Source organism: Pteropus vampyrus, unplaced genomic scaffold (genome assembly GCF_000151845.1).
Source record: "Pteropus vampyrus isolate Shadow unplaced genomic scaffold, Pvam_2.0 Scaffold123, whole genome shotgun sequence".
NCBI lineage: Eukaryota > Metazoa > Chordata > Mammalia > Chiroptera > Pteropodidae > Pteropus > Pteropus vampyrus.
This window is the reverse complement of record NW_011888904.1, coordinates 2943087-2960554: the sequence shown is the minus strand read 5'-3', so window position 1 is coordinate 2960554 and position 17468 is coordinate 2943087. Positions and strand designations below refer to the sequence as shown.

General features: G+C 47.3%; 1 protein-coding gene across 1 annotated transcript in view; it reads left to right on the top strand.

Moving 5' to 3' along the window:
- GABBR2 (gamma-aminobutyric acid type B receptor subunit 2) overlaps positions 1 to 17468 on the top strand; it is a 350397-nt gene that overhangs the window by 109430 nt on the left and 223499 nt on the right. Inside the window, exon 2 of the mRNA XM_023534233.1 lies at positions 3451 to 3588. Within this exon, the coding sequence (XP_023390001.1) occupies positions 3451 to 3588 (138 nt within the window). The remainder of the gene's footprint in view (positions 1 to 3450; positions 3589 to 17468) is intronic.

Genomic DNA, 17468 nt, shown 5'->3' with positions numbered 1-17468 from the left:
AGAAGCCAGGACATCATTGTTAATACAGGTACTGAGGAAGTGTTTGCTGAGCAAACAAGTTTCAATAAGTTCATTGTTGCTAATATTATTTTAATGCAACTTTGATTATAAATTTTGTGGCGCTGTATTATCATTGTCATTAGCTACAGATTAGAAAACAAGCTAAAATCATTACCGGAATGTATTAAAAAGGAAAATGATTCAGTAAATCATGATAGAAACAATTAAAACATGAACTGCTCTGCTATATCTGCTTGTGCTCCGCTGAGGGTGGGAAGTGTTGCTTCCAATCAAGGAACAGGGACACTTAATAGAGGGCCCCAAGAAGCAGTGAGAACTTAATCTTTCTTCCCTTCTTTCCTTTTCTCCCTCCTCCCTCCCTCCCTTTCCCCTCTCATCCTTTCTTTCTCTCCTTCTCTTTCTTTCACGGCAAAATCATTAACGTGGCAAAATAATTAAATGTAAATTTAAAAATTGAATTCTCTCCTGAATCTCTACGGGCTCCAATTCAAACTTCCTAGCCTGGTATTCAGAGCCTTCCTTGGCCTTAGCCCTCATCACTCAGTTGCAAGTGCCCCACCCCCCAGAGCCTTCCCTGGCTCCCTCTGGGGCACCCACAGCCTATATTTACCTCTCTCCTAGCACTGAGCGCTGCCCACCGTGTGACATAACCACCCGTGCCCCTGTCTCACTGCCTCTACTAGACAGCTCCCTGAGGCCGGGAACGGTGTCAGACTCATTTTTCTATCCTTATGGGCAGCCACCACGGGTTGAAGTCCATAGTCTCTCAAATAAATGAGGAAGACAACAGATACTAATCTACTCTGATCCACCTTATGGTCACTTAAGGGAAATGAAGGGGGAACAGAAAGAAAAAGGAGAACAGAGTATGGAAAGGAAGATAAAAATAAAGAGTAGAGAAGGAAGAGAGTAGATACAAAGGGAACATCAGAGCGCTCCTTCGGGCATCCAACGAACGTGTTCCTACGGAGTCCTCACTGAAGCCCCTGTCTAAGCTCTGGGGAGACAGCAGTGAAAACAATGACGTCCTTGCCCTCAGGGGCCTGACATCCTAGTTGAGAGATCAAAAAATATACAGAAAAACAAAAAACAAATGACGATTTCAGATAATTTCAGATACTACATTAAGGCAATAAATAGGGTTGCCTGTTAGAGACTGGAGATGGGACCACTTTGGGAAGGGGGGACAGTGACGACTTTGCTGAGGAGGTAACAGCTATGCCGAGACCTGAATGATGAGAAGCAGCGAGCCATGTTGAGAACCAAGCGAATATTATTCCCAGCAAAGAAAATGTCAAGTGCAAAGGCCCAGAGGCAGGAAAGAAATGGCTTTTGAGTTCAAAGAGCAGAAAGGAGGCTGGTGAAGCTGTACCTGGTGAGCAAGCGGGAGAGCGGAGGGAAATCAGGTCAGAGAGGAGGCAGGGCTGGCTCGTGGGGCTTTCTGTATTCATTATGCTAAGGAGGGATAAGAATATCATACTAAACTTGTGAATAATACAAAGTAGTTATTATGTAGCCAGTTAGCCGAACACTTAGGAAGCATTTTCTAGCAGCTCTGCCTGAGGGTCATCTGCTTGGGGGAATTTAAAGCCCAGACATCTTATAATTCTCCACAACTGGTAAAATATGCTGGTTTTCAATTATTTTCTTTTCTGTCTCCAGAGGTTATAGTTGTACTACCCTGTAAGACATTAACCAGTTTTGTATTTAATTTAGCAATCTTATATTTCTCATTTTTTTTATTCACTATAAAAATTTATGTCTCTCAAATTTTCTTTTGAATCCACTTTGTCACCCTGCAGATCCCCTTATTCATGAGTTAAGTAAAAGAGTGACATGTACCCACTGTTGATTTTCATGCAAATGATGCTTTTAACCTTTTGAGAATTATATTCTGATAGGAGTTTGGGTTCTAAGTGTACGGAAAGCAGAAAGACAAGGAGTAATTCATGTTTTACAATGGCCCCCAGACTGCTAGTTATTGAACCGGCTTAACTGGACCCCAGGGGGAGCAAGAAGCCCAGTTAGGAGCCAGAGCCTCTGTCCAGGGGAAAGATGACCATCACCAGGCTTGATGACAGAGGTGGAGGCTGGAAGGTTAGAAGTGAGCGGTAACTGACTTCCGACATTCATGGGCATTCGTCCTTGTTCATTTCCATGGTGCATCACCAGGATCTGTTGTAGTGGTCAGTTTTCCCTCTAGTGTGTGAGCCCATTGGCAGGGACTGTGTCCAGCTCATTTCCTCAGCATCCAGCCCTGGACCGAACACTTGGCAAGTGTTTGCTGAATGAATTCCTCTCTTTAGATTCACCTCCTTTTCTTCTTCCTCCTGTTTTTTTTTTTTTTTTAATTGTGATAAAATATACACAGCATAAAATATACCATCTTAACCATTTTAGGTGTGCAGTTCAATGGCATTAACTATATTCACATTGTCTCACTGCCGTCACCACCATCCATCTCCAGAATGTTTCCCTCACCCCAGCTGAAGCTGTAGCCCATAAACACTAGCTTCCCCTCCCCCTCTCTTCCAGCCCCTGGTAACCACCATTCTACTTTCTGCCTCTGTATTTGTGACTGCTCTCTAGGTACCTCATGTAAGTGGAATCATACAGTATTTGTCCTTTTGTATCTGACTGACTTCGCTTAGCATAATGTCTTCAAGGTTCATCCATGTTATAACATATATCAGAGTTTCCTTAATTTTTAAGGCTAAATAATAGTCCCACTGTGTGTATATACCACAGTTTGTTTGCTCATTCATCTGTTGATGGACATTCTGGTTGCTTCTCCCTTTGGGCTAGTGTGAATAATGCTGCTCTGGACGTGAGTGTACAAGTAGTCTATCGGAGTCTCTGCTTTCAATTCTTTGGGAGTATATACCTAGAGGTGGAATGTTGGATCATAGAGTAATTCTGTTTAACTTTTCGAGGAACTGCCATACTGTTTTCTGTAGCAGCTGTACCATTTTACATTCTCACCAGCAGTGCACGAGGGTTCCAATTTTTCCACATCCTCGCCAACATTTGTTATTTTCTGCTTTTTTGACAATAGCTATCCTAGTGAATGTAGATTCATCTTTTTTATATATACATAAATGACCATGGAAGGGGGAGATCCCAGTGTGAGGCATTTGGGGGGCCCTTTCTGTGCACTCTGAAGGAAAATAGGCTGGGACCCAAAGGGCTTAGATTTGAAGGGTGCCTGGGCAGGCGGGGGGAGGCAGGGCAGGGGTGCCTAGATCACACCTCACAGAGCTCGCAGCGTGGGCTCTGGGCTGGCTTAAAAAGAGGCCCCAAGATGGGAGAACTAAAACCCAAAAGGCTTCCCATAAGGCAGATTTGTTTGTGTGAATCCACTATTGGGCTCTTGCCCCTGGGGAAAACTGTTTCTAATTTGGGCTTCTCTTTCTGTGTGTTGCTCCCCAGTGTGACAATGCAAAAGGGTTGAAAGCCTTCTACGATGCAATAAAATACGGACCGAACCACTTGATGGTGTTTGGAGGCGTCTGTCCATCCGTTACGTCCATCATCGCAGAGTCCCTCCAAGGCTGGAACCTGGTACAGGTAAGGTCCGGCCCACCTTTTGTTGGGGGAGTGTTTTTGATCGGCCACAAGTCTTTTGCAGGAATGGTTCCTTGCCCAACACAGTTTCTAAGTTGCCCAGCTCAGGCCTCCCTCATTCTTTTCTAAGTGATTGAACAGCCTCCCAATACCCCACCTCCTGGACTGACCTTCTGGCCCGTACTGGCCTGGCCGCCACGGTAGGTCTCTAAAGAGTAGCTTAACCACCACCTCTGTGTGTTCAAAATCTTTCAGTGGCTCCCAAGCCTGACTCTCAGAGCCATCAACATCCAGCCAGTTGGCCTGTCCAATGTCATCTCTTGTCCCTGTCATCATTCCATGCCTCAGTCCCTCCAGACAACCTACCTTTCCCCAAATACACCCCAGACCTTCAGGCCTCAGAGCCCTGCTCTTGTGTTTCCTTAAGCAGATGGTCCTTTATCTACTTTTTACCAAACCTTCCTCTCCCACTGAAATTCTCTTGTCCACTAAGACTGCCTTTCTCCTCCATTAAGCTTCTCCTAGGGCTCCTAGCCAGTTAGTCACTCTTTACACTGGCAAATGTTATACACTGTTGAATGCTCCGCCAGTGAGTGTGTGGTCTTTTGAGGCAAAAGTCACCAATGCTAGCTGTTATTTGGAGTGCGAGAGAGAAGAATGTAGAAAGATGTGACCACCCGGGGTGAGTGTTGGCCCGTGCGTATGTTTTACTTCTTTGCTCCATCCATCCATCCATCCCCCATGCACCCATCTATTCATCTATCCATCATCCATTACTACATAATTCATCCATCCATCCAGCGAATATAATGGACAACTTACTGTGCACCTAGAATTTTAGTAGACACTGGGGATGCAGTGCTCAACAGGATAGATGTGGTTGGTCCCTACTCTTTCAGACCTTACATTCTATGAAGGGAGGCAGGCAATAGACAAGTAAACAATTAAGTAATAATCCTAAGAGCTAGAACTTGTATTATATTTATGTCAGGTTCTCTACATACCAGATACTGTTCTGAGCACTTATAGGAATTAACTCATTTAATCGTTGTAACTGCTCTATGCTGTCAGTGCTGTTACCATCTCCATTTTATAGATAAGGAAACTGAGGCACACAGAGGCTAAGTAACTTGCCCCAAACCCACAGCTCATAAGTAATAGAGCCGGGATTTAAACTTAGGCAGTCTGGTTTTTAAGATAAAACCGTGGTAAGGAAACTGGGCTGTGGTTGAAATAAACAGGGTGATGGGATAAACAGTGACTGCCTTGGGTAGTCCGGAAAGGCCTCTTGGAGGAGGTGACATTTGAGCTGAGACCTGTAGGGTGAGGAGTTGGTTGGGTGAAGAGCATCCCTGTTGATGGATGAAAGAGCGAATGTAGACAGCCTGTGATGGGAAGGAACCTGGCACATTCAAGAAATAGAAAAGAGAGAGCAGCGGCACTGGAGCGTGGTGGGTGGGTTGTCAGGGCGGTGGGTGAGAATGAAGAGCTGGGCAGAAGCGGGACCACAGGGGGATCTGGTTTTACTCCATCAGCTCACATTAACTAAGGACTTCTCTGCTTGTGTGGGATGCTGAGGGTAGAGGGGAGGTGGGCGCCAGCCATGGGAAAGGTGTGATGAGGGAAGGTGAGGTCCCAGGGAAGGGCCACCCGCTCAGCCCAGGGTCAAGGAAGTCTTCTCAGGAAGGTCATGCTGAGCTGGCCACGAAGGAGGAGATGGCATTGGACAGCTGGAGATGTGGAGGAGAGCACTGCTGGCAGCGGAAACTGGGTGTACGAACCGGGAAGTGGGAGTGTGTGGGCTTGGGCAGCAGTGAGTCATGCGCTGTGGCCAGAGCCGGCCATGCTGAATGTGGGCGGATGCAGGGGATGAGGCCGGAAAAGCAGTTCTGCGTGCTCTGGTACACACCTAACCATGCAACTGGGAGCTGGCATGGCTCAGTGTGCCCTGGGAGCCTGGCTTTGGGCCTTGCAGTGCCCACAAACGGCAGCGAGACCCTGGTCAAGTCACTTCCCTTCTCTGCTCTTGAGCTTCCTTTCCTGAATGCTGAGGAGCACATAACACATGTCATTCTGAGCTGCCACTCTGAACCTCAGTCCTTCGTCTGTGTCATCGGGGTAATAAGAGGATCTCATAGGGCTGCTGTATGGGTTAAATGATTAAAAATGATTACAACTGTGCCTGGTACATCCTAAGCACTAAGTGTTCCTTGTTTCATTGTCGTCAACCCTGCCTTATCTCCCACTCCCCAGCTGAACACCCCAATACTTAGTACCCCTGGTCTTTCCTGCAACACTGTCCCCACCACCTGAAATATCTCATTCTCCCCATGTCCACTACGTCAGTCCTACCTATTTTTAGAGACCCATCTTCAATGCTGCCTCTTCCAGGAAGCTTTTCCTCACAGCACTAGTTAAAGTCGCCCGTCTAGAAATTTTCTCACTTTCCTCTGTTTACTTCTAGCGAGCGTGTACACAGCCACCCCCATGCCCTTCTGCCTGTCCCTCTTTAGGGCTCAGTAATGCGAGGACATGTTTAGCTGGGCTGCGAGCTCCTTGAGGACAGAACCCGGGCTTGAGTTACTTCTGTTTTTCCTGGTGCCTAACACTTCCCAGACCTTATTAGGTGCCTGCTGAATGATCAGAGGGTGGAGGGAGGGAGGAAGAGATGGAGGGACAAAGGATCGGCAGATGGACATTTTGTCCAGATGAGAAACCAAGCTGTCTGGGAAATCCTCACCCAGAGAGGAATCCAGGGAGCTTCCTGACCTTCTTGTAGCCTCACTGGGTCTGTCTGGAATTCTCTGAGGAGCTGCAGGAGCAAACACAACATTGAAAACTCCTGGCTTACCAGCCAGAGTTATCTGGCCTCAGCATGAACCTCCAGACTAGAGGAGTTGACAAGATAGGGAACTGGGTTATGAGATGAGAATTGTCTTATTTATTGCTGTGTATCTGATCACCCCAAACTTCAGAGTCTCAAAACAACAATAATAATTTATTTCATTATTTCTGCGGGTCAGGAATTCAGACCCACAAAATGGTTTGTGTCTGCTCCCTGATGCTTGGGGTCCAGCCAGAGATTTGCAAGCTCGAGGATGGTATCATCTGAAGGCTTGACTGGGCTGGAAGATCTTTTCCCAGTGTGGCTCCCTCACATGGCTAGCAAATTAGTGCCTCTTCGTGTGGGGGTCTCCACAGGGATGCTCAAGTGTCCTTGTGGCATGGTAGCTGGCTTCCCCCAAAGCAAGCCATCTAGGAGACCAAGGCAGACGTGGCACAGACCTAGCTTCAGAAGTTGCACACTGTCATTTCTGCGATTTTCTACTGATAATACAAATTAGCTCTTATTTAGTGTGGGGACGACTGCATAAGCTATAGTGGGAGGTGAAGATCACTCTTGGACCGTCTTGGAGGCTGGCTACTACATAGACTAATGTCTGGAAGGAAAGCAGGAGCCCAGCAAAGGAGACTCGATGCTGAGTCCCTTCTCTGTTTTGAGAATTCCTGCTCATTCTTCAAAACCCTGGCTAGGTACCAACTTCTCTGTGATGCCTTCCTTGATTCCTTTCCTTCTGTCCTTCCCATCCTCAGCCCAAAAAGTGAATTAATGGGCCCTTCCTAAACAATGCCTTTTGAATGGGGGCCATCTCCTCCAAGGGAGTGAAAATTGGTTCTTGTGGGAAGGGGCAAAAAAATCTCACTCTTCTTACATACAGTACATAAACAGATCTATAGTATATCTGTGGTATTAAAATTTCAAGAGTGGGGCAGGATTAGGGGAAAAATCACTCTTCTTCAGAGAGTGATGGTGAAAAGGCTGAGAAACATGGTTTTTCATTATTTCTTTATTGCATATGTTATTGTTATTAAATGAATTTCATTTTGTGGAAAATAGTTTGTTCTGTATCCCAGTCTTCCCTACTAGACTGTAAGTTTTCGGCGGGCAGGGGCCCCTGTTTCCTTAATCTCCTTGTTACTCATGCTCAGTGCAGGGCCTGGCACACAGGAGGTTCACTGAGTGCTGAACTGAAAAAGGCTCAGGAAAGAAGCTGGAAGCCTGAAACCCTCCAGCGCAGCTCCTCACAGTATGGGCTTGACCATGGGGGAGACAGAAGGCTTGGGAGAAAATGCAGATTCTCAGCCACCTCAACAGAATCCCTCTGCGTTGTTGACAGGCTGCTAGAGCGATTCTCGTGTACGGGCCACCACTGCCCTAGCCATCTGCTACCAGACACTGGGCCAGATCAAGGCCTCTAGCTGTGTGCATGGATTGGGGACACCGAGGGGCTGGGAACTTGGTGCCAGAAGTTTGGAGAGCAGAATTGCAGGATGCATCCAAGAGAGACTTCTCCCACCTATGGAGCGGGAAAGGAGGGTACAGAAACAGAGATCTGGATCCTGACGGGGAGTAGCCCTGGAGCCTGATTTCTGCCTCACCACTCCCAGGGAGCACAGCCTCATTTGTCATGGGGCAGACTCTGGGGACCCCCCACCCCCTCCTCGTCTCTGGGATGCTGAGCTTGCTTGCAGAGATAGTGGAGGGCTGAATGAGTGGGTCTGCCGTCACTCAAGGGATTTGATGAATCCCTTAACTTATTCAAAACTGGGCTCCGAAACAGAATTTCACAAATGGGAAAATGCATGTAATTTGTGTAATTGAAAAGGAGCTCTGACTGCCCTTTGGGGGAACAATGCTTGCTGGACGGAGAAGGCCTAGAATGTGTAATCAGTTGTTTCGGTTTCCTGGTGCTACAAAAATAGGGATGCGTGCGACAGGGGTGAAAATGCACCCCGGTGCTGAAATCGGTTAAATTTAACTTTTGCTTCTGCTGGGCTTCTTGATTCATGGTTGCTGCACTGAGAAGCTAATATTGTTTAAGTCGTGATGTGAGTCACTTAGCCACTGGGCGCGTCAGCTTCTCCAACTATACGTGAGGACCTTCATAGAGTCCAGGGTCTGACATGCAGGCTCTGTCTCTCTCCAGCCCGTCAGACCCTGCCCAGGATGGGGGCTCAGATCTGGGCCTCACAATGGGAAGGACCCACCAGCGCATAGCCTGGGAGGCATCTGGGAAGGGCCGGGGTCTGGCCGTTGGCGACTGAGCATGTTCAGACTGGAGAACATACAGGGTGCTGGAGAGGAGGAAAGGAGTCTTGGCCTCCAGAGCTTCATGGCTCTCTGAGAGATGTCGCTGGCTCTCTCTGATGTAGGTGGGGACAAGCAGGAGTACTGGGCAAAGCCGGAAGGGAGCAGAGTCTGCACTCTCTGAAAGCAGTCCCTTGTGGCTGGAGGCGTCCAGCATGGAGCATGTTGCCTGGCTGTGAAGTAGTGAGTTCTCTGTTGCCTGAGGGTCTCCAAGCATTCCAGTCTCAGCCAGGCCTGCTGTTGGAGACATTTAATACATAGAGTAGGCATAGACCAAGCGGGTGATTGTCAAACTGTATTGTAAGAGCAACTTATGGGAGCTGAGGATGTGCTCATGTTAATACAAATTCCCAGTTCTACTCTGAGCAGGTCCAGGTTAAGCAGTTCCTTAAATCCCTCAAGGACTGGAGACCCCACTCCTCACCCCTGCTGCCTTGTCAGTCAATACCAACAGCTCAGGTGATTAGATGCAATTGGTTCCCAGAGACTTACTAGGCCAGGTGATCTCTAGGCCAGTTCATCTCCCAAACACCAGGACCTAACTGGTACTCCTGGTCAGAACTTCAATTCATGCTGCCCATGTGGAAGAAATAGCAGGGAATGCCACTGGGGCAAAGATCCTAGTGCCGCCAGAACGGATCCCACAGTCTGTGATATGGAAAGAGGGTGCTCCATCGCCTTGCCAATCTCCCCGCCCTCTTCCTGCTCCTTCATGTCACGGCCTCATACAGTCTGTTTCCTCTGCCCCGGTCTCTCCACCTAGCAGGACCATGCTCATCTTTCCTGGTCCAGCTTGCCTGTCCTTCCTCTGCGAAGCTCTCCTCCTACTTCCCCTCCCTTACTCACACACCCTCCCATAGCGTTTGCTGCCCTATGCCTGCACCCACTCTGGCCTGAGTGGCACACGGGGAATGTTTGCCAACAGAGTTCTGGATTCCTGCCTTCCAGGCCTCAGGCTCGTCCCTAATCATGAGGGCAGATCATCAGAGCCTGCCAGGTCTGGAAGGACCCAGTGGCTCTCCAGCTGCAGCCTCTCATTAAAGAAAAGCTAAGAGAGACCTGAAATGGTCCCTGGCTTAGCTTCAGCCCACATCTCCCATCTCTGGACCTAATGCTTTTTAACCAATGTGTTTCCTTTGAAATTTTTTTCAGCCACCCTCAGAATCCTATCCTCAGAGATCTGAAGATGGCTTGTTTCTGACCCTTCCTTGCACTTTCTTTGAGCAGTTCTGCAGACCTCCAACCAGCCTAGTCTGTCCTTCTGAAAGCCTGGGGCCCAGGGAAAAAGCAGGAGGATTTAAGGCTGTGTGGGCAAGATAGAGGCAGGGTAACTGGAACAAGAGAGGGAGGCAGAGCTCGGCGAAGGTGCGAGAGATGCAGTGAGATGGGGTTTGCCCTCCTCAGAGACCGGGAAAAAACTCCTTCCTGCTTGGGAATGAGATGATAGCTGCCTCAGCTTGCAGACAGAAATAGTCTAGCTGATGAAAATAAAGTCAAATTCCTGGAGGGATAAAGGGCTGCTCGCAGGAAAACACAAACACTGTTTTGTCAAAACCCATATCCCACAGAGCCTGTCCTTTAAAAGGAGCTGCAGTAGATTAGTACGAAATCGTAGATGCATTTCTCCTGGCACCGTCCCAAGCGTCCCCTCTGCAGCCCACCCTGCCTGCTGGCCTGCCTTGGCACTCCCTCAGGACCTTCGCGGGAAGGAACGTCTCAGTTTGTGTGATGGAGCTGTCTCCTTGGAGAAGCTCGTGCGTGCGGGGGAGTGGAGGTAAAGAGAGCATGCAGACGGCAGAACGTCGACTCTGCATTTGTAGACGTGTTGGCAACAGCATCCCAGCACATTTAGGACCTGATTTCTGAAAACCCTAAATCATGCTTGGTTTTGACATAAAAAAAAAAAAAAAAAAAACAACCCAAGTCAGGCCCTTGCAATTTACTGAATTCCAGCATCGCTCTAAAGTGTCAGTCGATGCCATTTGCTTCATAGGAACAGAAATTTTGTCATCTGACTTGATTTTCTCGAGTGATTATCTTATTAAAGCTGTAGGTTGCCTGAGAAATCAAAAGATTGTTTCTTACTTCTCTGTGGGATGTGGAATTTGAGGTAGATTCATAGAAAGGCAGAGCTGATAGGGCCTTCGCAACCGTTGGGTCCAGTCTCCCCATTCTTCAGACTGGGAAACAGAGGCCCAGAGTGGGTAGGACCTTGCCCGAGTTCTCACAGTCAGTAACAGCAAAGCTGGGTCCCGCGGCTCACCCTCCAGTGCTTTGTAATCTATACCATGGTCTTAGCTTCTCTCTCTCAGCCTCACTTTTCTCTTCTGGAAAATGGGAATAGCAAACTAGCCTTCTGTGTTGTATGCAAATGTGAGAATCAATAAAGGCTTTTCTTTTTTTTAAGTGAAAGCACTTTTGTAGACTATAAAACAGTAGCTACCGTTACAGTGGACTCCTCTGCTCAGGTCAGACCTCTGAGTACAGTGATGGGAGTTTAAAGATCACCCCCTGCTTTGTATCAACAACAAAGGTTGTTTAGTCTGGCACTGCAGACCCTGAAACTAAGGTGTCAGGGGCAGCAGGGGGCTCTTCAGCAAGACACTCAGAGTATATAGAGTCTGCCTCTTAGCCCCTGTGAGTCAAAATCCAGCAGGCCAACCACGTGGTACCATGCCCTCGCCGTGGGGACTGTGGACTTGATTGGAAACCATTTAGGAGCCGCAGTGTGATCAGGCACCACTGGACACTTTGCTGCGGCTGCTGTCTAAGAAAGAGAATGAAGGCCAATAATCTAGGGCGGGTTGCAGCCATTCCTTGGCACCAGTCTCCAAAGGGGCCATTTAGCACATTAATAATCTATGAGATGCTTCCACCTTCTGGATTCATAGGAAAAAATGGTGGAAGAGGAGAAGGAAAAGTGATATTAAGGACATGCTCTATGGGCCAAGTGGAGAGGGCGAGAGAGACCGCAAGGACCAGAAGCTATGGACGGGACTTCCTGGCCATGTCCTTGGATGCCTGGGGCAGTAAAGCCTGGTTCTGAGAACACGTGAAATGTCATGGGTGAAGTGAGGAGAAGTTGGTAGCTTTAGGTTTAGCTACAAGTGGGTAGGAGGCAGTACAAGCTCTCAAAAGGGATGCCAGCAGTACCCGTTGATCTTCTCAGGGGAAGGGCAGGCGTTCTGTTCTCATTCATTCATACTTGTGCTCATATATATTTATTCATTCTCTCAGCAAATGCTGTGCCTACTGTATACTCTCCCAGGCTCTCCACAGCAGTGCAAATTCCAGTGCCTAACGCTGCTACCTCAGGATGGGTGGATGTGGCAGAGTGGCAATTTGGTACAGCAGCCAGAACAGAAGTTCTGGATAATTGTCCCCCCTCTGTCTCTCACTGAAAGAATAGGCTTGAGCAAATTGGCAACCTCCTAGAGTCTCACTGAACTCATCTGCAAAATGGTCTAACTAAATCTGCCCTTCTACTGGGGCCGTTGAGAGGATCAGGGAAAGTGGAGCAAGTAGAAGCACCTTGCAGACAGTAAGCCCCCTGCAGATGTAAGGTTAATATTATTACTACTGATGCTTTTGCCATCTGAGATGCCAGACAGGTCCTAGCATGGAACTCCTGGAAGATTTATAGGTTTCCATTTGTCTCCAGATTCAAAGTTGTGTGTATGAAATGAAGGTGATTCGGAACAGTAAAATTAAAACAGAGAACGTGCGGAAGAGGCAAAATAAGCCCACGGCAGCTGTAAGAGGCGCACAAACTCTATTCTGGTGGAGTTTTCCCAGAAGCAGAGGCAAAAAAAGGCATGATGCTGTTGATAGGCTCCCAGTCTACTCCTGCCAAGGACCCAACTCATATCTTTCCTGTTCAGCTGATGAAGGATTCAATTCAAGGTTCTGACCCCCATTTCTAATTCCAGACCATGATATCTTGACTAATATCACTTCCCAGCATGTAACTCCAATGTCCTCATTGTTTATGCGTTTTCCATCACCTCAAACCCTTTCTGGAAATGTGCAGAGTGTGAATAATTTATTCTAAATAAACAAATCACTTGCATTACTTATGGTAGAGAGATACTGCTAGTAAGTGGCACAAACACAGATTACACTGAGTTGAGTCTGGAAATACAAGTTGAGTCTGGAGAAAAGTAGAGGAGTTAGAAAATAAATCTCTCCAAGAGGACAGATGTGTCAAAGGGGCATAATACCAGCCTCATAGGGTAGTTGTGAGGGCTAGAAGTGATGCGAGCAGAAAAGTCTCGGGCAAAGAAGGACAAGTTGGTGGCCCTCACCAGGTTCTGTCCTGCATCTAAGAGCCTGGGCCTCTGTGCACTTATTAGAGCTCCAGGTGATTCTGCTGTGCAGAGGTGGGTGGGAATCCCTGCCCAGATTGGGTAGCTCAAGGCGGGGATGCTAAGAGGATTCAGGCACCAGATGAGGGTTGTACTAGACAATGTTTCCCCAATACATCTGATGGTAGGACTCATCAGAAGGGACGTAGTGGAGATGGGTGTTGGTTTACTGGTTAAAAATCAGATTCCCAGGTCCGCTGATCAGCATCTCCAGGGAAGAAGCCTGGGAATCTGATTTTAAACAAGTGCCTGGGATGGAAACACTGGTCTAGAGATGCTCTAAAGCTGTCAGGTCCATAGACAAGCAGCAGCACCTGGGAGCATATTAGAAATGCAGGTGCCCAGTCCCCACCTGGACCTGCTTACCCTGAATCTGAACTTTAAGAAGATCCTAGGAGATTCTTGTTTATCTAAGGTGCCTCTCACCCAAGACTACCTAGAGTCTCTAAAGAGAGGTCAGGTGTGTCAGCTGAACAGGAAGGGTTTGGAGGGTAGGTGTTCAGACTCTTGGCTTCAAGGAAATACCTACCGATTCAGCCCCAGAATCCACTTTCGGAATGTCGGAGTGAAAATGCAGGTGCAGTCATTGTTTTCACTAACTTTGGATGTCCCTGTGGTCAGCATCACAGACCACAAGGACTCTTATCAAACTGTGGTGCAGATGGAGTGTGTCTTACTCTAGCCTGGGTCTGACACCGTGACCTGTGAATCTCTCAGCCGGCAAGGCTGCCAACGCCACAGTGGCCAGGAGTGCACAGTGGGAACCTGGGGCTCCAAATAAAGAGCAAAGGAAAGAGCACTGGGTCAACATGAGGACACCTGGCTTCCCATCCTAACCCTGCCATCTCTCAGATGGGCGGCCTTACACAAAACACTTCCTCTCACTGGGGTCTGAGCATCCTCACGTGTAAATGTTCTGATAATACCAATGCATTTTTTGGGCTTGGGGTGTGATGGGATGGGTTCACATCCAGACTCTGATACTTTTTAGCTGCTGACCCTGGGCAGGTTTCTTGGTCTCTCCCAGTCGCAGCTTCTCGTCTGTGATCTGACAGTGGCGTTGCACTGCCCCTGGGCTGGTTGTGAAATGACCTGAGATGATGCACGCACAGTCCCCTGGGCCATGCTTCACATTCCTTCTCCCTCCTGAGGACTCCTACTCAAGGACCGAGGCATCCAGGCAGCCTCCTGGTCTACCTCCTAGGTAGGGGTGGGGCCCTGGGACCTGGGGCTCAGCTCCCTGGGACTAGCTGTGAAGCCTCTCTGCATCCCTTGCCTTCTCTGGTCCTCCTATTATAAAGGGGGAGGGTTGGGCCAGTTGATAGACCATAGAATCTTGATAATGCCATGTCATTATTCCCTGTATCCCCTGTGGATCAGAGCCATCAGCACCTGCCTTAAACCTGTTGTCTTCCCTCTTGGGCCCTGCATATGACCCCCTTCTTTAGGAGCTTATGGTCTGAGGCCTGGTTCCCTTTCCATTCCTAAGCCACTTACCATTTAGGAGTCCACCCCATGTAGAACAGTGGCAACAGCCTTGCGGCTAGGCTGAGTTATCAGCTTCGAGGTCTCTTAATCTCCACTAGAGCTCTCCAGGTAGAAAACCTTCCATTCCGCAGGTGAAGGAAGTGACCCTAGATAGGTCAAGCAGCCTGCATGAGGTCATTCTGTAAGTAGTGGCAATGCTGTGATGCCAGCATTTCTGTTGGTTCCCTCTCTGGTCCGTTTGCCTTGTGCTAAGGGATAGAATCTGCTCCCTGTAGCTCTGGGGCTTTTGCCCATACTGTTCCCACTGCTACATGCCCTCTCTGGTCCTCCTCCTCATCTGGCTGAGTTTTTCTTATTTTCCAGTAGTTGGGTCAAGTGTTATCTCCTTCAGGAAGCCTCCTTTATTTTCTCCAACCCTGCTTCCCAGCTGGAAGAGGTACCCACCACCTCCTTTTGCATTTTCTTCACTCATTTCATCTTCGCCCTTTCTTCAATATATTACAGTTCTCTGATGAGGTTTCCCCCACACTATGAACTTCAGGACAGTCCTTGCTCATTTGAGCCTTGGCTGTACCCCAACAGCCTTGCATAGAGCCTGGAACTGAGTAGATGCTCAGAAATCATGAGTGGACATATCCGGATGGCCTGTTATAAAATTTCTTATAATACTGCTGGCCTCCATTTCTATGGTCTTGAGCCATGAGCCAGGCACAGTTCTAAACACTGTGCTTGAATTAACTCATTTACTCCACATACCAACCCTATGAGCTGAACGCTATTATTCTCCTCATTTTACAGAGGAGGAAAATGAGGCACAGAGAGGTTGAGTGTCTTGCCAAGGGACTGCCAGGACTAAGTGGCTCCAGAGTTTATACTGGCAACCACTAGGTAGGTGCATTCCCTCTCACACAATCCCACTTAATCCTCAGAGCAATGCCGTGGGGAAGGGCGAGCATCATCTTAGTTAGGCCGTCTTCAGAATGAGGAAAATAAGATGCAAATAGAGCAGAGCCTTGCCCTACTTCCTGCTGTAAGCAGATCTGTGAGTAGGGTGTAGGAGCGGAGTCTCCAGAGGCCATGGAGGCTCCCTGTATGTCTCAGGGGTCTCTCTCCAGCCCACCTCAGCAATGAGCTTCCTGCCTGTCGGCAGACGATGACCCAAGCTGACATGAGCCTCTCAGTGCAGGCCTGTGTTCTCCTTGTAAATTATTCATATCTCACACACATATACACATGCACACACATACACTTAAAAACTTATTACTCATCCAGTAACTTGTTATGTATAAAAAATAAATGGTTCCTTTGAACTCAGAAAATAGATGGACTGGTTGTTGGTGAAAATCAATAACTGTGCTAAGTATTTCAAGCTTCTAGGACTTAGAGTTCTACTCTGGGTGGTTTTATAATGAATGGGTTTTTTTTTGTTTTTTTTTTTTTTAATAGAGCATAGCCTAATTTCGTTTTGAATTATACAGAAGGCTTTTGTTTTGAATCTGTTTACTAAGAAGATTAAATAATTTATTATTTCCATGACGAAGAGATTGAGGCTTATAAAGTGGGAAGCACTCAACTTGAGAAAAACAATCCTAGGTTAGATGACTATTTAGATTATGCCCAAATGCTGATATAAGCATAATTTTCTCAAATTTCCCCCCAAGTCCCCACACAAGCTGTTATATAGCACTGTCTCGGTTACTTCTAAGATGGTGCAGTGGCTTTGTGTATACCAGGGAATAGCTTCCTTCTCGTTCTGCGTGTCTTCTGAAACTCCGGGCCCATTGCTAAGAGTGATGGGTATGCAGACCCTCAGCACAGCAAAGCAGCTGTGGCCCAACCCAGCAGCACAGGCTGGCAAACAAACAAACAAACAAACAAAAATCTTAGCTCAATTCTCAGCTTAGACACCACTTTTCGGTGAAGAATTTGCAGCCAGATCGCTGCCACCAGTAGACACATCTATGTCGGCTCTCTCCCTGCCTTGCAGCGTCATCACAGGTTTAATTCTCTGTTCACCATCGAGCTTGTCTGATGGTCGTGGGCGCCCTCCAGAAGGGTGAGACAGAGTCTCCCTTGTTGGCAGCTGGAACCCAAGAGTCAGGCCTGGAATTTAGAACCTGCAGGAATCTTCATGTTCGTGTTGTTTTGGGCTTCTCCCTGTCTCAATCTCTCCTTTTTCTGTAGTAGTATCATGAATTCATGGATCTTTAAAAATATATTAAATGGTTGGTATTTCGATCGGTTGCAGGCATTATTCTAATGCAGATGTTGTTTTTGCTGCTCTCCTTATCTTTCTACCTTTCCTCCAAATTTTCTTCTAATTTTTTATTTTGAAAAATTGCAAACCTGCAAAAAACAGTTAAAAGAAAGCACAATGAACATCATATTCCCTGTCCCTAGATTCATGAGTTGTTTATATTTTGTCATGATTGTTTTCCTCTCCCTCTCATCCCCTCCCCACCCCCTCACTCTCAATTTTTGTTGAAGCGCTTGACAATCGTTTGTAGACATAATGACACTTCACCCTTAAATATGTCAGCATCAATCTCCTAAGAACAATTATATTCCCTTATGTCACCATAATGTAATTATAAAAAATTAACACTGATACAATAATATTACCTAACATATGGTCCATATTCAAAATGTCCCCAGTTGACTCCGAAACGTCTTTTTTTGCCACCCATTTGTTGGGGTGGGTGAGAAGGGATCAAGGATACAACCAGGGAGCATACATCGTATTTGTCGTCATGTGCTTTCTCTTCTTCAATTTAGAACATTCTTCCTCCTTTTCTTTTTCTTTCAGGGACATCGACCTTTTTAAAAAGCTCAAGCCAATTGTTGTGTAAAATGTCACATAGATCCCAAATCTGGACTTGACT